This window comes from Rhea americana, unplaced genomic scaffold (genome assembly GCF_003343005.1).
Source record: "Rhea americana isolate MKP2758 unplaced genomic scaffold, rheAme1 scaffold_21, whole genome shotgun sequence".
NCBI lineage: Eukaryota > Metazoa > Chordata > Aves > Rheiformes > Rheidae > Rhea > Rhea americana.
In genome coordinates, this window is record NW_028186258.1 from 1001475 (window position 1) to 1018164 (window position 16690).

The window sequence follows — 16690 nt, forward strand, 5'->3', positions numbered from 1 at the left end:
CTCCTCCTCCCTAGCATCCTTGGACCCCCTTGGTCATGTCACGTCCATCCTTCTTGCTCACCATTGAGGACACGGTTTGGATGTTGAGGCTCTTCCTCTCTTAGAGCTGAAGCCTGATATATGCAGTGCAGTTAAACCCCTGACCTTTATTTCCCCTTAAATCAATACATAAAAACCACGCTAGAGCAATGCAGGCATGTCAGGGGAGTCCAGCTGATTTATATCATCTGAGGAGCTGATTCTGCTTTCGAGGCTTCAGTCCAGAGCAGCTTTTGCCTTTCCACCTCCCAGTCTCTTCTGCGCTCTCCAGTGCACGCACGTTGTATTTTCCACCTGACCCCCCAGTCCTGCCATTATTGCTTCTCCATCTTACTTTTAATCTGCTACAAAATGAAGGCAGCTCCAGGTAAAAAAGCAATTTTATTCTTCCTTAACATAATCATTCCTGTACCAAAAAAAAAAAAAATGTTAAAAGTGAGTCGAGGTTGTAAAGGCTTAATTAAAAAGCTTCAGGGGGAAAAAAAATCTATTAGGAAACTCTGTAGGCGTTTGTGAAATGCTCAGCTGTGGGAAACCGAGCTGGCGGGAGCTCTCGTCCGCACGCTTGGCCTCCGCTCGGCCGCGGGGAGCGGGCGAAGGCGCTGCGCCCGGCCCGGGGCACAGCCCGGCCTCGTTTGCCGCCGCCGCCGAAGGTGCCAGCTCCTCTGCCGGCTGCACGCGGCCGGTCGGGGCGGTGCGGCTGCGTCCGCAGGCAGGGCTCTGCCGTGCGACGCCGTCGCTCCCCAAACTCCACAGTCCCGTCTCGCTCTGCCTCGTGGATCCTGCCAAAACCTTTGGGAACGGATTCTTTGGCTCGTTTTAGGATTAAGCCAATGTCTGCAAGACCAGCGGTCCTGGTGACTGATCAATACTTGCTGATAGACTTTTCCCATCAGAGTGTTTGTTTTTCCAACAGGAAACCGGGTTCTCAAACAAACGAGGGCTCGCACGGCGCTCGTCTGCCTCAGTTTGGCTTTTTATCAGCAAGCAGAAAATAGGGATATTTTTCTTTATTCTAAAACCAAATTTTTGTGGCTAAACGGAGCCAAAAATATACCTCCCCCCGCCACTTCTCCCAGACATGAGACATCTTTGAATGCCGAAAGCAACTCTTCCCTGCCGCAAATGGACCAAATAAACCCAGCACGAGACCGGTGCTTAGCAGAAACAGATGCGCCTTTAATGCTGTCATCTACAGCAAGCTGCGTCTGCAAACTGATCTTTTATTAACGTATTTCTATAGACGGGAAAGCTGCAGCGGGTGTGCGAGCGGCGGGAGCGGGACGTCCGCCCAGGGCGCAGGAGAGCTGCAAGGAAAGGGCGGGGGGGGGGCGTTAGCCCTTCGCTGGGCGGCTGGAGGGTGAAGGACAGCCCTGGCCCCGATCCCCCCTCCGAATCCCGTGCCGCCTGCCCCAGCCCCGGCCAGCATCCCTCCCCCTCGACGCCGAAGGAGCCGAGGCAGCAGCGCGAATTACCCTACCTTCGGCGGGAGCCGCGGACAGACGGACAGCCTGGAGCCGGCCCTCATTCCCTGGGGTCGCTGTGCAGGGGACAAAGTCACATCAGCCCCAAAAAATCACCGGGAGAAGGGGCTTTTCCCTTCCGGTCTGCCAGTTTGGGGCTCAGCATGTCTCTCTAATACATATATCTTTCCTCCTCCCCAGAAAAAGCCACTTTTCTAGAGCCTTCACAGCCTCACAGGTGGGCAAGGACCTGTAAACCCTGGGCGCAACATGGAAGATGCCATCGGTTAAACGCCTGCGGTCCCCGGCGCTCGGGCTGCGAGCCAGCTGGCCGAGCAGAGAGGCAAGGAGCGGGTTTTACCCCAGGCTGGAGCTTTCTTCCGCCGGTTCCCCAAACCTGCATCTCTCCCGCTGCATCCCGCCCGGCTTTCCCCCCGCAGCGGCGTTACCTGGCGCGAGGGTCGGACTCGGCCTCTCTCCTGGTCTCTTCGTCTCCCTCGGGGTGCCTGGAGGAACAGCGGGGCCTGGGGTGAGCCGCTGTCCAGCACAGCGAAAGTCTCTTTTCCCCTGTGTCCCCCTCCCAGGCCGTGCAAAGCAGCATGCCAAGGGCAGGGATGGCCCGTGCAGAGAGACCGAGCACCTGAGCAGAAGCCCCACGAGGATTTGCTGCAGCACTGTTTAGCCTCAAAAACGCTCTTTTTAGCCAACAATTCTCTCCCCCCTCTTTTTTTTTCTCTTTGCCAAAAGATAAATAAATCATGCAAGTCCTCCATCACCCACTCTTTCCAACCAGCTGTCTCTTTATCACAGCCCGTCCTTCCCCTGGGCTTTGGAACTGGGTCAGTGAATGAAATCCAGCAGCAGCCGCTTGCCCCTGAAATTCATAGAAAGCAGATACGGCCCCCGGGGGCGTTCGGGCGGCCGCAGCGGGGCGGGCAGGGCCGCGGCGCGAGGGCATCCCGCGGAGGGGCCGGGGGCTCTGCCGGCCGCGCGCTCCTCCCGCGCCGCCGCTCGTGGCCGCGAGTTTAGAGAAACCTGCCGCGGGGCACCGGGAGCCCCCCCGGGGGTGCCGCGGTCCCAGCACGCTGCGGGCACCTTCCGCCGCTGCAAGCGGAGAAGCAGGTGGCTCTAGAGCAGAGTTGGTTTCTGTTTGGGGGATTTGGCTGAAATAGGTTCAGGAATCTCCGTAAACTACCAAAGGAGCCTTGCAGAGATCCAAGCAGCGGCTGAGACCTGTTCCCCCCCCCCACCCTCCCACGCACACCTAGCTGGCTTTTCCTCTTTCAAAGTATCGTATATTTTTCCGTGCTAGAATTTGGGGGTCACTTTCCATAACTCACTCCAAAATCAGGCGAAAAAGCCTGAGCCGCGCTCTGAGTCACTGGTGTGTTGTTACCAAGGACACTAAGGTTCCTGATTTTGAAGAAGAGATTAATTGCATCCTACAAATAGACATTTTCTCTGCATTGAAGAGCAGCGAGAGCTGGCTCTTTTAGCGGCGCTCGTTATGCACCAGCAGGTAGTATTGTGACAGATGTAGGAATCCAGTCGTATTGTCACTTGGGTTTAATCATCGGAAAGCTGTCTTCCCCGGTCAGCTCCTAGCGAGGATTTGTAATATTTACATAGCACTTGGGGCAGGCTTCTTTATTGCCGGAGTCTGTATTCACTTGTCAGTCTCTCATTATGCATGTGCCAGTATTAATTGCATTTAGAAATGAGCTTCGAAAGGCAAAGTGAGAGCTATTCAGCCGCCCATTCAGCCTGAAAGACGGCAGCTTTCCGTGTGACAGCTCTCGAGATGTTCTTGCGCTCGGCTTTTTCTCTCCAGCTGAAAAGCAGGTGTTGGAGGGAGTTGGTGTCGGAGCCGCTGTAGCAGCGCTGCCTTTTGTGCATGCCCAGACATTTATGTAACAGGAGGGATAATGACTCCGCAGAAGTGCTACGGAATTGACCCTTGTGATACTGGATTAAAACGCGGCGAGGGAGAGAGTAGATCCGCTTGCCTGCTCTAGATGTACAAGGAGGAAAGTGGGCTAAAGCCAGGGCTCGCCGTGTCATCGGTAGAAGGACTTGGGGGGGGGTGTTATTTTCTTGCTGCTTGGTTTGGGGGTTACTTATCTGCTCGGCTCTGCCTGCAGCACTTTGGAGCTGTACTTGTGGCCTCGCTAATGTATTTAAAGTCAGACGGAAATTCAGCTGACACTTGTCTGTGCACGCCTGCTGCGGGCTCGTTGCTCCAGCCCGGAGACGCAGAGCCGCGCGCCACTGCTCCCGGCCGCCAGCCGTGCCTGGGCGGTGGAAACGAGGAGATCGTGTGCTGCTTCCCACAGGGGCCCGGGCTGGAAGGTTTCCTCCAAATCACACCAAGCTACCGGCTCGGTTTTCTCCAGCCTGAGGTGGAAAAGGGGCTGTTCTTGCCTTGCCGCAGGGGGTGAGGGGCACCCCGAGGGTGTCCTCGTCGGGAGAAGAGGTCAGCGCAGGCACCCTCCTGCGGCTGGAAAGGCGCCCGCTCCCCATGGGCTGGGGGGGAGCCCGGCCTCCCGGTGCAGACCCCTCTCCAAGGAAACAACCCTGCTGGGGTCCCACGGGGCTTGTGTCCATCCTGTCTTGAGAGAGCAGCAAAGGGTAAATCCACATTTCGCTTCCCCAAAGTCTCTGTTTTGCCACAGTCTGGCCCATCCCCACGAAGCCCCAGACTTGTTCCCTCTCCAAGGACCTCTGTGCGGAGGACGTCTCCTCCTCGTGGACCTGCCTCGTCCGGGTATCGTCCTCTCCACACTCCCTCGGGCAGGCTGTGCCCTGCGTCCCTCCACGCTGAACCGGGACTAAAACCAAACCTCAGGCTCTGTGTCACGTCTCCACCTTCCTGGAGCCACGTATCCCTCAGGAGCTGCCCATAAACAGATATCGCTGAAAAGGCAACGTGCTCTAGCAGGAACCGGGCAGGGGAAGGACATGAGAAAGGCAAACAGAGCAGCCGTCCGTAGCCAGCCCTGGCCTCCGGCCAGGACATTCTCACCCCATAGTACAAAAAAAAAAAAAAAAAACCAAAATAAATCACTGCTTGTTGAGCAAACGCAATCTCTGAGGCCCGAGGAGTCACACCTTGGCCTCCTCTGCCCTCAGTGAGGAGGTTAGCCCAGGTTGGCATTTCGGTTTGCTTTTCACCTCCAGCGAGGGGGGATGGCAGAGCTGCAGCCGGGCTGTTAGCAGGGGACCCTCCAGGCCTCTCCTTCCGAGTCGGTGGTGTTCGGCCAGCTCCGGGGTCCAACGCTGACCCCACGGGCGCAAGGCTGAGCAGCCCTGTGAGTATGGGCCAAGGGCATCCCAGGCTGAAGGGAACTGTCCCTGGCAGCCCCAAGGCATATAAATAGAAGACAGGACGTGAAGGAGGTCAAGTGAGCAGGGGATTTTACATAATCTAATCTTGCTTCTGCTGTTCATTTGTGCCCAAGCATGTCCTTTGCCCAGGACACGCGCCTTGCTCTCCTCATGGGAACGTCAGAGCGAGAGGGACGTTCCCCCACCGAGGCAGCTGTAGCCCATCTCATATGTGGACTCCTTTCTTTTTCTTCACTCTGTGCTGGTTTGCAAACAGAGACATCTCTAATCCAGGGGTCTAGCTTGATATCACCACCAAAACAGCGCAGATGTGATGGAAATCCCGGCCATAGTGCTGTTATGATCTGAAGAGGCTATCTTCCCCCCGCCGCGTCCCTCTGAAGCCTCTGTTCGTTCCTCCCTGGTTGCTTCTCGCCCTTCCCCTCAAGCCGTGATTGATATCCCTTCTTTCTTCTGCGCCTGTCACTTTTATTTTCTGAAATATGAAAGGCTGGAGACAATTCCTCTCCTAGTACAAACCTGTCAGTGAAACTGCAGTGATTTCTGTCAGCACAGAGTGAGGTGGGTAGATGGATGTCCAAAATAGAGCAACTAGAAAACCTGCTACCTTTCCTGCGTAACTGGGCCTGCTCTTGGTTACAAACAGGCTACAGAAAGAGGTAGGATGTGGCCTGCTGGTCAGTCACTTTCCATAGTCAGTAGTCTTTAACAGTGAGAGCAATTAGTCACTGAAAGAACAAATCTAGCCAGGTACAGCTTCTCTACGGGCTGAGGTCCTTGAGTCAGGGCCAGATGCCTGTCTGAAAGCTGCAGTGTGCCTCAGGAGAAGGCTCCCCTGGGCATCACACCAATGAGCCTTCCCCTTGGGCACCGTGCCATGCTGGAGAGCCCTCATGCCACCTCCACGCTGCTGAGTCCATCCTCGAGCTCCTGGTCCAGCGCCAGGCATGTCCCCCTCCCCGCTGCCCAGCCTTGCCACCGCCGTGGGGCTGTCTCACACCGGCTGCTCCTGCCACACGGTGATGATGAGGATGGTAGGCAGATGTGAGGTTGGAGCAGGCCCAGCGCCCTGGTTTATAGTCATGGTGGAAAGGGTGCTGGGCCTGTCCCGAGCAAAGACGCAGCCAGCTCGGTGCCTGTGTCCCACTGGCCCCAGCTTCTCCATCTCTAGGGTCCGTCCTACCTCCGCATTTAATTTTTTATGGTTTCCCACTGCTTGCTTCTATCAGCAAGGACTCTATCCCCGTGGCTAACATGGAAGGTGCCTCCTTTTCTGGCTATGTACCCAGCCTGTGCGTGTGGCCAGCACTCCCCGCTCCCCTACAGCTTCCTGGATGGATGGACCTGTATGCCATTAGCTCTACCAGCTTCTCCATCCACCCCCGTAATCCTTCGTGCAACCAGCTCCCCCAGAGACAGCCTCCAAGCCTACAACAGGAGCATGTTTGCTTTGGCAATTAATAAGTCTTTAATTCTGCTTTGGCTGCAGGTAGCAGGGCAAGGACCAGAGGACATGCAAGCCAGGAGATGCCTTCCCTGCTTTGAATCTCTGTTCTCCCTCCCCTGCCTTAATTGGCTCATTAAGTGCCAATTTGACCTCCTCACTTTCAGATGTCTCCAGTCTCCTCTGGTAAATAGATTTGTGCGTCTACAGCGGAAACCTCTCAGAGCGGAACCTGGCTTTGGAGAGGGCTGCGGTGCTCTGCCGTGGTGGAGAGCGTGGAGCAGCCCGTGCAGGCAGGAGCCATGCGCTCCGGTCGCAGCTCACCGTTGCCTTGCAGTGGGACTGCAGCAAGTCCCTTCCCATCTGCTCCCTGCTGTCTCCGCGGAGCTGGGGTGCGTGTGTGTGAACGTGTGCACGTGTGCGTGTGCCTAGGCAGCACACAGCACGTCAGGGCCACGACTGCACGGTGGTGGCTGCAGGCTCATTTGAGGTCGACAGGGCTCAGGAGAGTCGATTCGTGGCTGATGCTCAGGAGCATCCTGCATACCAAGACCCTCACACAACTCCTCGTACCCAAGGGGCCTGAGCTGTGACTATTTTACACCAAGTGAAGGTTTGGAAATTGAGCATTGGTGGGGTGTCACTGGCAGCCTGAACGTGTCCCCACGCCTGAGAGCGCTGTGCAGTGTGCTCCCAAGCTGAGGCATGAGGACGAGTACATGCAGCTAAGCTGTTCATCTGGAAAATTAGCAGAGTGCTGGGCTGGTTTGTTCAGGAAACCACCACTGCCTTAATCGGCACATGCAAAGGGTTCAGCCACTGCAGGGGTTCAACCCTGTCCCTTCATGCCATGAAGGGAGGGGATTGAGCCCGCACTTTTCCTTCCTTGCGCTGGTGGAACTGGAAGGAGGCAACAGCCCATCGCACATAAGACTCCTTCTGCCAGATACAAGGCAGCATTGCCTAGCGTCTCCCAGAAGAGCAAAACTAGGAGGAAAGCAAGCATCTCCATGCATGGATCCTAGGCTGAATAGCAAGATCCTCCACCCCTAGGCCTCCCTTACCCCTCACATCTGCACCAACAGGGCCCCCAAAGAGACAGGAATGGCAGGAGGAGGACATACGGTTCGACTTTGTTGAAGAAGCGGCGCCGCAGCATCACGACCAGCGTGCTGATGAGCAGGATGGTGGTGCACATGGCTCTTCCTCCATCACCACGTAGCACTGCCAGCTCCTCACATCCTTCCTGGAGGTTGCTCGGACGCAGGGTCTCCTCGCTGGGCCCTGGCTGTCAGCTGTGCCTGACCTGCACGCAAGCCCCAGCTGGGGAGCTGCTCTCCCCAGCAGCCACTCGAAGGCTCTTGGACTGGTTTTAGGAGGAATTAGAGCAGGATCAGATGTAATTAAGAGGCAACAAATGAGGGCGCTTTCCTCTGACCTTCGGATGGGAGGGAACAAAGCGGCTGGCTCGTGACCCCTTGAGCACTTAATTGGTTTTGGCTTCCCGTGCGACCTTCTCGGCTGGCCACCGACTCGCGCCACGGCCAGGCTGGCTCTGGGGGTGATTCACGGTGGCCTGAGCCTGTTTCCACCCCGTCCACCCGAGGCTCCCCCAGCCCGTCTCCCTGCCCCAGCCAGACCTCCCGGCTCCCATCACGCCCAGGGCTGGACGCTGCCCTCTGCCCCCCGCTTCCATGGGTGCCTCCCTCCCCTTGCTGCCCACCTCCATTTCCCTACTCCTCGGCTCGCTTTTTCTCTGGCCAGTGCTGCCTCTTGTTTCCCTCCTCCCATCAGGCCTGCTCAACCCACTCCCTCCTTCCCCGTTTCCGCTAATCTGACAGGCTCAGGCCTGCATGTAATTCCCCATGGACGTGTGTCAGCCAGCTGATCCCAAGATCTTGTCTGCATCCTCCCCTCCCTAGCGCTCTGCTCGATTCCTCCTTCACCTACTCCCACTGCCCGGCCCCAGGGCAGCGGGCACAGCTCTCCTCTCCAGCCCCACAGTCTCCTCCCAGACCCCTGTGCTGGTTTTTAAAGTCTCACCCAGAGAGCCTTGTCTCCTCCTAAGCTTCTTACTTCTTCCCCATCCATGGGCAGGGAAATGCTTTGACACCCAGTGCCCCAGCTCAGACCGTTCCCATGCCAGACATCTTCTGGAGTCTAGCGACTTGTGGGTTTAGGTTAAAAAAGAACAACCAAGAGAGAAACCTCTGTAAGAGAGGCAGAAGGGAAAACAGACACCTGTGTGTGTCCACACATGCTCAGGCACAGGCACGCGCATGCTTAGGGGGTTAATTTTGCAGGAAGAGAGTCCCAGCCCCGGGCAGAGCCCTGGGAGCAGGCAGGGAGCAGCACACACCGGCTTCCTGGGGCAGCCCTCCAGAAAAGGTTTTCAAAACCAGGACCAAATCTAAGCATCCTACATCAGTCCAGGTTCAATAACTGAGCAGATCTGAACCAGAGGCCTAGCCAGACTTGCAGAAGAGCCCGGCTTTGGATCTACGTCCAGCCCAGGCTGGAGACACCCTCCAAGCCCAATGTGACTAATCCCCACCTGGTGGCAACAGCATCTCCAAGTGCGCCGAGTCCCATAAACAATGGCTGTGAGAGCCCTTGAAACGTCAGTAAAACGAAATCCCTCTGAGCCCATCCAGTTCCTTGAACTGGGAGGTCAGCCGTGGGCTGATGGAGCGGCCTCAGTGCTGGCACCAGCAGGATGGGAAGCGGGAGCTTTTGGAAGCACAGTGGAGGAAACATCTCAAACATCTCTTCCAGACAGAAACATGAGTGAATAATTTCTTCCCGAGCGGAACGAAAGGCTGGAGGGGTGCGGAGGCTGCCTTGCATAACGCAGCCCGGGGAGCACCCGGGCGCCTGGCTGCACAGACCTCCGGCAGGCGCAGGCACTCGGATGGGCCTGGAGCCCAGCGCCCCGCTTGGCAGCTCTGCAGCACTCCGCACTCCCAGGAGCACATTTTGGTATGCTGTGAAGTTGCTGAAGCCAAATAAACAGCAACTGCTGGCTGAGTTGGAGCCCAAGAGGCTAAAAGGACCTTCTCTTCCCTGGAAATAGGCAGCATGGCTTTTGTAATCTCCACGAGGACATTGCTGCTGGAAAGCCCTTCTCCCCTTGCTCAGACCCAGCCAGGCCTGGCGCCAGAAAGCTCCCTGCTACGGCCGCCTCTCACACCCCAGATGCAACTGAGTCCCTGAGAAAGAGCAGCATGTTGGAGAGTCATGGATGTCTCTCCCTCATGGACTCATTTATAGCTTTCCCACTTGTGTAAGCAAATGGAGGACCATAACGTGGACTGTCCTCACTGCATGGCTTGAGGCGAGATGGGAGGATGTAGGCAGCTCTTGGCTGTCTAGCTTTGCGAGGTGGAAGGACATAAGCTCAGAGCTCAACAGAGTCTTTCCCGGCCTCATATCATCCTCCCAGATACTTGTAGAGGTTGTGCACCAGCAGCAGAGCCACAGATGGTGTAGGCACAAGGAAGGGTGAGAGGTCCTGCTTCCTGGCCTCAAGCAGGGACATTCATCTTCTCTCCACAGCCAAGGAGGTCTCCTGTCCCTGCAACTCTGCTCTCCATCCACAATATGGATGTAGATAAATGACCCCTGGACCCTCTCCAGGTGCCAGAAGGAGCCCAGTGAAGGGAGTTCACCCACCTGGGAGCAATCTCTAAGTGCCTGTTCCTCTGCTTATTTGGCATTCAGTAAACTCGCTGGATGAAGCTTGCCCTGTGCAGGAGCGTATCAGTTCCCAGCACGCTTGATTGACGTGGAGAGATACTTCAGAGGCAAGGTAATGTGAGCAGATTAGTTAATGCTTCTTGCCCTAGCCCTTGAGAGCAGGGCTGGAATGGCAAGACAGACTTAATGGGTTTTGAAGGCTTTTCTTTTTAAGATATGAATCAATGAATCTGTATGGGGAGCATGGATAATGTGATCGGAATAAGAAACAGGGTTTGTCTTTGAACCTGAGCGAGGTCCCTGACAGTGTTTACTTCATGTCCTGGCATCAAATGCAAGATGACATGAATATATTAGCTCGCTGGTTTTCCTGAGCAACCCCTGCCACAGTCAGACCAGCTTCAGAAAGGAAAAGAGCAGCAAAGAGAATTTGTTTGGAAGTGTCGACTTGTTTCCCAATAACCCTGTCATCCTCGCTTACCGCTGAAGGGTCCGGCTCTGACAGCGGCTGCGTTCGCGGCGCCGGCGCCGGGCTGTGCGGCGCAGTGGCGAGCTCCTCTCCCTCCCGCGGCCACCCCCGTCCCGCCAGCAAGGGCTTTGGCTCCCTCCGTCGCTGCAAGTTGCATCACAGAGTTTCAGTTCCCCCAAATCTCCGGGTGGGACCGCAGGTTTTGCAACAGTTCCCAGGTCAGCTTCGCGGTTGGCACCCCCCCACCCCGGGGCTGCTGCAGCCGCTTCTCCCCGTCCCAGCGCTGCCCGCTGGGGCGAGCACCCGGGCGGCGGGGTGGCCGCGGGCGAGCTGCCGCGCGGGCAGCACCCGGCGCGGCCCCGCTCCCCGGAGCAGGTCTCTGCACGCAGCCCCGCAGGCCTCTCTGCTTCCTCTTATTCCACTGCGTTTCCTAATCCCCTTCGTGCTTTTCTTTTCTCATTGTGTGGGTTGGTAGGGTTTTGTTGTTTTCTTTTTCTGGAAAGTTGAGACAGGTTTCGAAAAGGCCACGGGGAGGCTGTGCTGTCCCTCTGATCTCACTCGCTGTCGCTCCCTGTGCCCATGGTGGCCAATGGGACCAAAGTCCAGCCCGGATGCTGGGTGTCTTCATCCAATAGTCTCTTTGCAGGAGTCTCGGCAGTGTTGTCCACCCCAGCGTCCACCCTTGTGTCCCTGCCTGGCCACCGGTCCCCCTTGTGGCTTACCTGCCATGTGGCCCCCTCACAAGGTGTCTCCTAAGCTGGTGTCCCTGGCAGACCACACCATGGTCCGGGATCATGCAAGGGCTGGGTTGAAGGTGCCAGATGACCCAGGAGCAGCCCATGGGAGTGGGGTCCCTTCTGGAGAGAGAGGGGCAGCAGGGTTTCAGGGGCAGGGTTCAGCTCAGTGGTTTGCTTCGCAGGCATCACAGACCTTGGTCCTTCTGCAAAGCTGTACCACTTGACCTTCAGCTCTTTTGGAAAGCTGACCCAGAGTGGATGCAACCTACTTCCATTTAAGAAGGACAGGCTGTCTGGTTTGGTTGAAGTTCATTCCCCACCAGCTTCGGCAGCGTCGCCTGAGGTCTGGTTTCAATCAGAAGAGGAATGTCTGCCCAGGCACTGAGCTACACAAACAGCTTGGGTTTCAATTCCTTGCTCAGGGCTAGCCAGGGCCAGGCCCGGGGGGACAAGCTCCTGGTATTGTCACCGCTCTGGCCCAGCTCTCTCCAGCTGTGTTCAGGATGCAGAGCTGGAGGAAATCCTTGGAGCAGAGGGTCTCTTTCTGCTCCTAGCACTTGTGAGTGAAGATGTGTGCCAAGGTCACAAGCAATGGCTGGCTGATTAAAGCAGAGTCCCACCATGTCCCACGCAGGCCCACCTCCTCCTCATGGCCACCAAACAACCACACGGTGCTACTGAGCTGTCCCTCCCCTGCACAGCACAACCCAGCCGGGCAGGCCATGGGCAGCGATGCAACCCCAGTCTGATCCAGGGATGCCCTGGTGGCTTTATAGCTCCTTTTAACCTTCACGCTGCGTTTTCCTTTGGCATAACTGACAGCTCACCTTGTCGTCCTCCCCGCAGCCCAGCTGAAAGCCAGGGCGCGTGGGCAGAGCTGGAGCATCAGGTTTGCACACAGCTCTCCTGGGAGCAGAGAAGCCGGGGAAAGAAAACCTGCAATAAGTACAGAGCATTTATACAGGCTTTAGGCTAAATCCCTGACTCCCAGGGCGGCTGGCCGTAGCAGGCACTGCAAAGCCGTTTCCTAAAGTCTTGTTATTCCTCTTCAAGCCAGGGCTTCCCAGCTGGCAGCAGGGCTGTATTAGAGAGCAAGACGGAGAGCGGCATTGCAGCAAGGTCGTGAGGCCGAGGGAGCCGGTGCGGCGCTGGGGGCTTCGCTTCAGCAGCCTTCAGGGCGACAAGCCCACCATCCTGGGTGGCCAGCTTGGTGGTGTCCCTGGGGGAGACATGAGAAGCTGGGCACAGGGGAAGGACACCAGCTGTGCATGTGTGCGCCTTCCTGCAATACCCCGCGGGACGTCAATGGGAGCAAAAATGGCAAAGAGACACGTCACCGTGCACTTCCAAGAGAAAAGGGGCAGGAGTCAAAGCTGTTCCTCTAAATACCTTGGGCTTCCCCATGCTGATGCCTTCAGCCTTCGTTCATTTAAAATCCCAGGGCTGCTCCCACTATGCCCGGGTTCCCTTGTGTCCTGAGGGTCTGGACAAGTGGTCCTCTTCGGCCTCATGTGGTTTCGCCAGAGGTAAAGCTGGGGGCCCTGTGCAGCCTGTGCAGGTCTCCTTCGCTTCCTCGAAGCTTGTGGGCTCTGCCTGCTACCCTTCCTGTGTCTCCCCACACTGCGCCCCTTGGAGCACCTCCAGCTGCCCGGTGCCTGGGATGCACCTGGGCCGAGGGTCAAGCTCGGCACAGGCACCGGGGCCAGCAACCGGGGGGCCCAGGCTGTCCGTCCGCAGCAGCCGAAGGGTTGGATCAGGTGTTCGAGCCTTAGCCTCGGAGCCGGTTAGCGAAGTCAAGGGTGAGGATCTGCCATCAGCCACATCCCACACGCCTTGGAGCTGGAGCCTCGTTTTTTTTGCCTTCACCTCCCACTCGAGGATCGGGAGCCAAGTACATTTCTCATTGCACCCGGCGTGCGCGGGGAAGCGGAGAGGCAATGTGGGAGGGCAAAGGGGGAGCGGGAGAAGCTGGCGGCAGGGAAGAGAGAGAGCGGGCAGGCGCTTGCAGAGCGAGGATGAACATGGGCTGGTGCAAGCAGTGGTTGAAAGGGCCTGGAAACCCACCGTCACCTCCTGCAGTGGTGAAAATGGAGAACGGCTTGAAAACGCCCTCGATCTCCGCCTGCCGTGCAGAAGCTGAGAGAGGAGCAAGCTCTGCCCGTCGCTGAAGCTCACTGTGTGCAGGGCCTTGCACTGAAGGGACTGATCCTGCCCTACAACGCAGTTGCTGCAGGTGATATAGACTGGCTGGGGCATCATAAGATGATGCCAGGTGGCTGGCAGTACAGCCAGGGTTTTGCAGCAATGGTATCAATAGAGCATCTTTTCTCCTTCCTTCTGGAACACGTCACATCCTACCCCTGAGCCCCCAAGAGCAACAGTCTTGGGAAACCATGGAAACCGGCCACTGCCACGTGACAGCGTGAAGCTGTGCTCATGCCCCTGGTTTTTGTCCAAGGTCTGGGACAGGACAGAGAAGTTCAGGGCTGTCGGGTTTTGTTTGGGATCTTCAGCCAGCCGGTTCGTGTGGAGCATCTCTGCCACCAGGTTGGTCACGGTTGCTTGTTTGCCAAACTGCTTCCTCATGCTAGTAGGAGTCACGCACATGTAAGTCCAGGTGGGCTCATGCCAAATCCAGAGGCAACATCCCTGCAGAGGCGGCAAAAGCAATCTCCCTATGGAAACACTTGGAGACTTCTCGTTTCCTGCTGCTTGCTCAGCTTTCAGAGTGCTGTCACTTGTGTTTTTAATGAAAATGGAGGCTCTTGAGTCAAGACCACTTGACTCCTCAAGGCAGAGCATTAGAGAAAATGCCCGCTGCAGTCAGGTTTACCATGTAACTTGACACAAGACTGAGCAAGATACAGGTGTTGTCCAAAATACACAGCATGAGAGCTTCTAAGAGAAGAGTCCCTTCTCTTTAAACATGCAGCAAATAATAAAAGCTCTACCTAGATAATTGCACGAGCTCTCTCCTCTTTGTCATAATTTGAGTTTTCCCTTTCCAAATGTACTAATGCTGCATTGCAGTTTTGCTCGGGTTTTAAACTGGATTTAAAAGCGGAGTGTACTTCCTTGCATTTTTAAGGGACAATGAGAGGCTTGGACATGTAAACCACCCTGAGCTGACACGGGTTTCTCATGGTGGCCACCTTGTGCCATTGCATCTCATGTCTGAGCTCAGGCTCACCAGTGCTGATCCCGGTGGCTAACGAACAGCAGACAAATCAAAGCTGTAACCTGGCTGATGACAACGCGGTGGTTTTGAAGCCAGCGCTGTTGTGATGGAGGTGACCTGACTGATTCCTCGGACGCGTAGGGCTGGCAATGCGGGCTGTGCTCCCCCGCTGCGGCGTTCAGCAGCTCTCCGCTGAGCAGAAGCAGGACTGTGGACACCGTGGGCCGTATGAGGGCTCCCAGCCTCTCCTGGGGCCACGCTGGGAGCATTTCCCAAGGAGAAGCTGCAGGCAACATCTTCGCGCTCCTTCTAGTCAGATCCGCATGAGCAAATTTGCTGACGCAACGGTCAGTGAATTAGCGTGGCGATGGTTGAGGCTGGTTTTGAGGAGAAACACAGCAAAAGCCTCGACAGATCTGCAACGTCAGGGCTCCGACGCCCAAGAGGCTCGCGGTGAGGCGAACCGCGGGCCAGACGGCTCTGCTCTTCACCCCCATGCAAAGCACGCTGCCTGGGGCACCGGGCGTCCGTGTGCCCGCGGTGCAGCTGCTGGTGGTCCATCTGTCCGTCCGTCACCCGCTTGCTCCTCGGCGAGCGTGCGGCGGCGGAGGGGGAGACGCCGTGTGTGTGCACGCACGCTTTCACAGGCTAGTTCTCTTGTCTCTGATCCCCCTCTGGGGGACTGTTGGTTATTACAAGTCCAGGTAGTATTTTCCTTCTCGCTGTGCAAATGGACTGGGCTACAGATTACAGTCCGGATTTTTTAGGGAGTTGGGACTGCGGTTCGGTTAAAACCAGCCGAAATGCACACGCAAATCCAGCAGAAAGCCTGCCGCGGAGGCGCTCCCGTGCTCCGCTCCCCTGCCGCGGGGCCACCAGGAGCAGCGCAGTCTCGGGATAACAACAATAAATCCATTTCACGAGCGCCCTGGCTCTAGATCCCTTTGCAATTTGGTACTGAAACGAGAACGGGGAGCAAATTCTGCTAATTAAGAGAGTCCCTGCAGGACAGACAATAATTTATTCAGCGACCAGGGCCACCTCGCACTCCCCTCTGCCCCCAGTGCTGCACCGCCTGGAAACCAGAGGCAAGCAAGGATTTTTCGTTCGAAGCCCGACCTCTTGCAAAATAAGGTAGCGCAGGAGAAAGCGAGGGGACGGGGCGCAGCGGAGCCGGCCGCTGGGACAAGTTTAACCGTGCACTCTGGATCCTGCATTTCCTCCGAGCTGTTTACAAGGGCTGAAAGACAAAAAAGCTTCCAGTGAACCCCCCCCCTTCCTCCGTGCACCGTCCTGATGTTGCCCAGAACCTCTTCCCCGTCTCTCCCTTTCGGGGGAGAAAAAAAAAAAAGAAAGGAAAGAGAAAAGGAGGGGGAGTGAGAGGGAGAGGAGGAGAGAGAAAGTGAGCTCACGTTCGCACATTGGTAAAGAGGCTGGTCTTGCAATGCCTTTGAATATTTTACTTTTAGGCAGTTTCCCATCAGTCAGTCATACACATCCGAGCTGAGCTGAAGCTAACTACGGCCATGGACAGCACCAGGGGATCTCAGATCTGATCGCACGCACCAAACCTCCAGGAGAGAGAGATATATTTTTAATTATATATATAAACACACACACGCACGCACACGCGTAGCCGGAGCCGCTGCCACCCGCTCGCCCGCCGAGCCGACACCTCGTCTCCGCTCGCAGGGCTCACGCGCTCGCACGCATCCCTCTTCGTCTCCTCCGGGCTTCCCGGAGGATCGTGCCGGCTGTTTTTCATGGAGAAAGTCCAGGGAGAGATGGAGATTGAGAGATGGGAAAGAAGTGAGGAGATCTCAGATGCGGAGAAAAAGGTTATTCAGGAGACGTGGAGCAGAGTATATGCAAACTGTGAGGACGTCGGGGTCTCCATACTCATCAGGTATTTAGGAAAAAAAAAGGGGGGGGGAGAGAAGGAGCGAATGCACCTAAAATCCCTCTCTTTAGCTGCAGGAAAGGGGCAGAGCCGCACGCGCGTAGCCGCGAGGCGGCGGGGAGCCGGCCGGGCGCGGGGAGCCTCGCCGCGGCCTCGCCGCCGGTGCCCCCCGGGGCGGGGGGCTGTGCAGTGCGGGGGGGCTCGGCGGCGCCCCCCCCTTCCTCCTCCTCCTCCTCCTCCTCCCGGGAATTCTCGGAGCCGGGAATTAGCCCGGAGCCGGCTCGCGGGCGGAATGAGGCCGGCGGGGAGCCGGGCCCAGCAGGTGTGCGCGTCCCGGGGCGCCGGCTGCCCCTCGGGCCGGAGCGGCGGCGGGAGAGGGGCGGCGGGGGCCGCGGGGGGCGCGGGGGGCGCCGGCGCGA

The 16690-nt window shown here is 57.1% G+C and overlaps 1 protein-coding gene and 1 long non-coding RNA gene across 3 annotated transcripts in view; one reads left to right on the forward strand and one right to left on the reverse strand.

Moving 5' to 3' along the window:
* Positions 1–407: 407 nt before the first annotated feature.
* On the reverse strand, positions 408–1570 carry LOC146595948 (uncharacterized). The gene is made up of 2 exons (XR_014895798.1): positions 1520–1570; positions 408–445 (listed from the first exon to the last, which is right to left on the reverse strand). It is a non-coding gene; the product is annotated as an uncharacterized LOC146595948 (long non-coding RNA).
* Positions 1571–15750: 14180 nt separating this feature from the next.
* The window catches only part of CYGB (cytoglobin), a 20522-nt gene continuing 19582 nt past the window's right edge, over positions 15751–16690 (forward strand). For both annotated transcript variants that reach the window (XM_085304443.1, XM_085304442.1), the window contains exon 1: positions 15751–16277. In XM_085304443.1, coding sequence (XP_085160569.1) covers positions 16135–16277 — 143 coding nt within the window. In that variant the 5' untranslated portion in view covers positions 15751–16134. The remainder of the gene's footprint in view (positions 16278–16690) is intronic.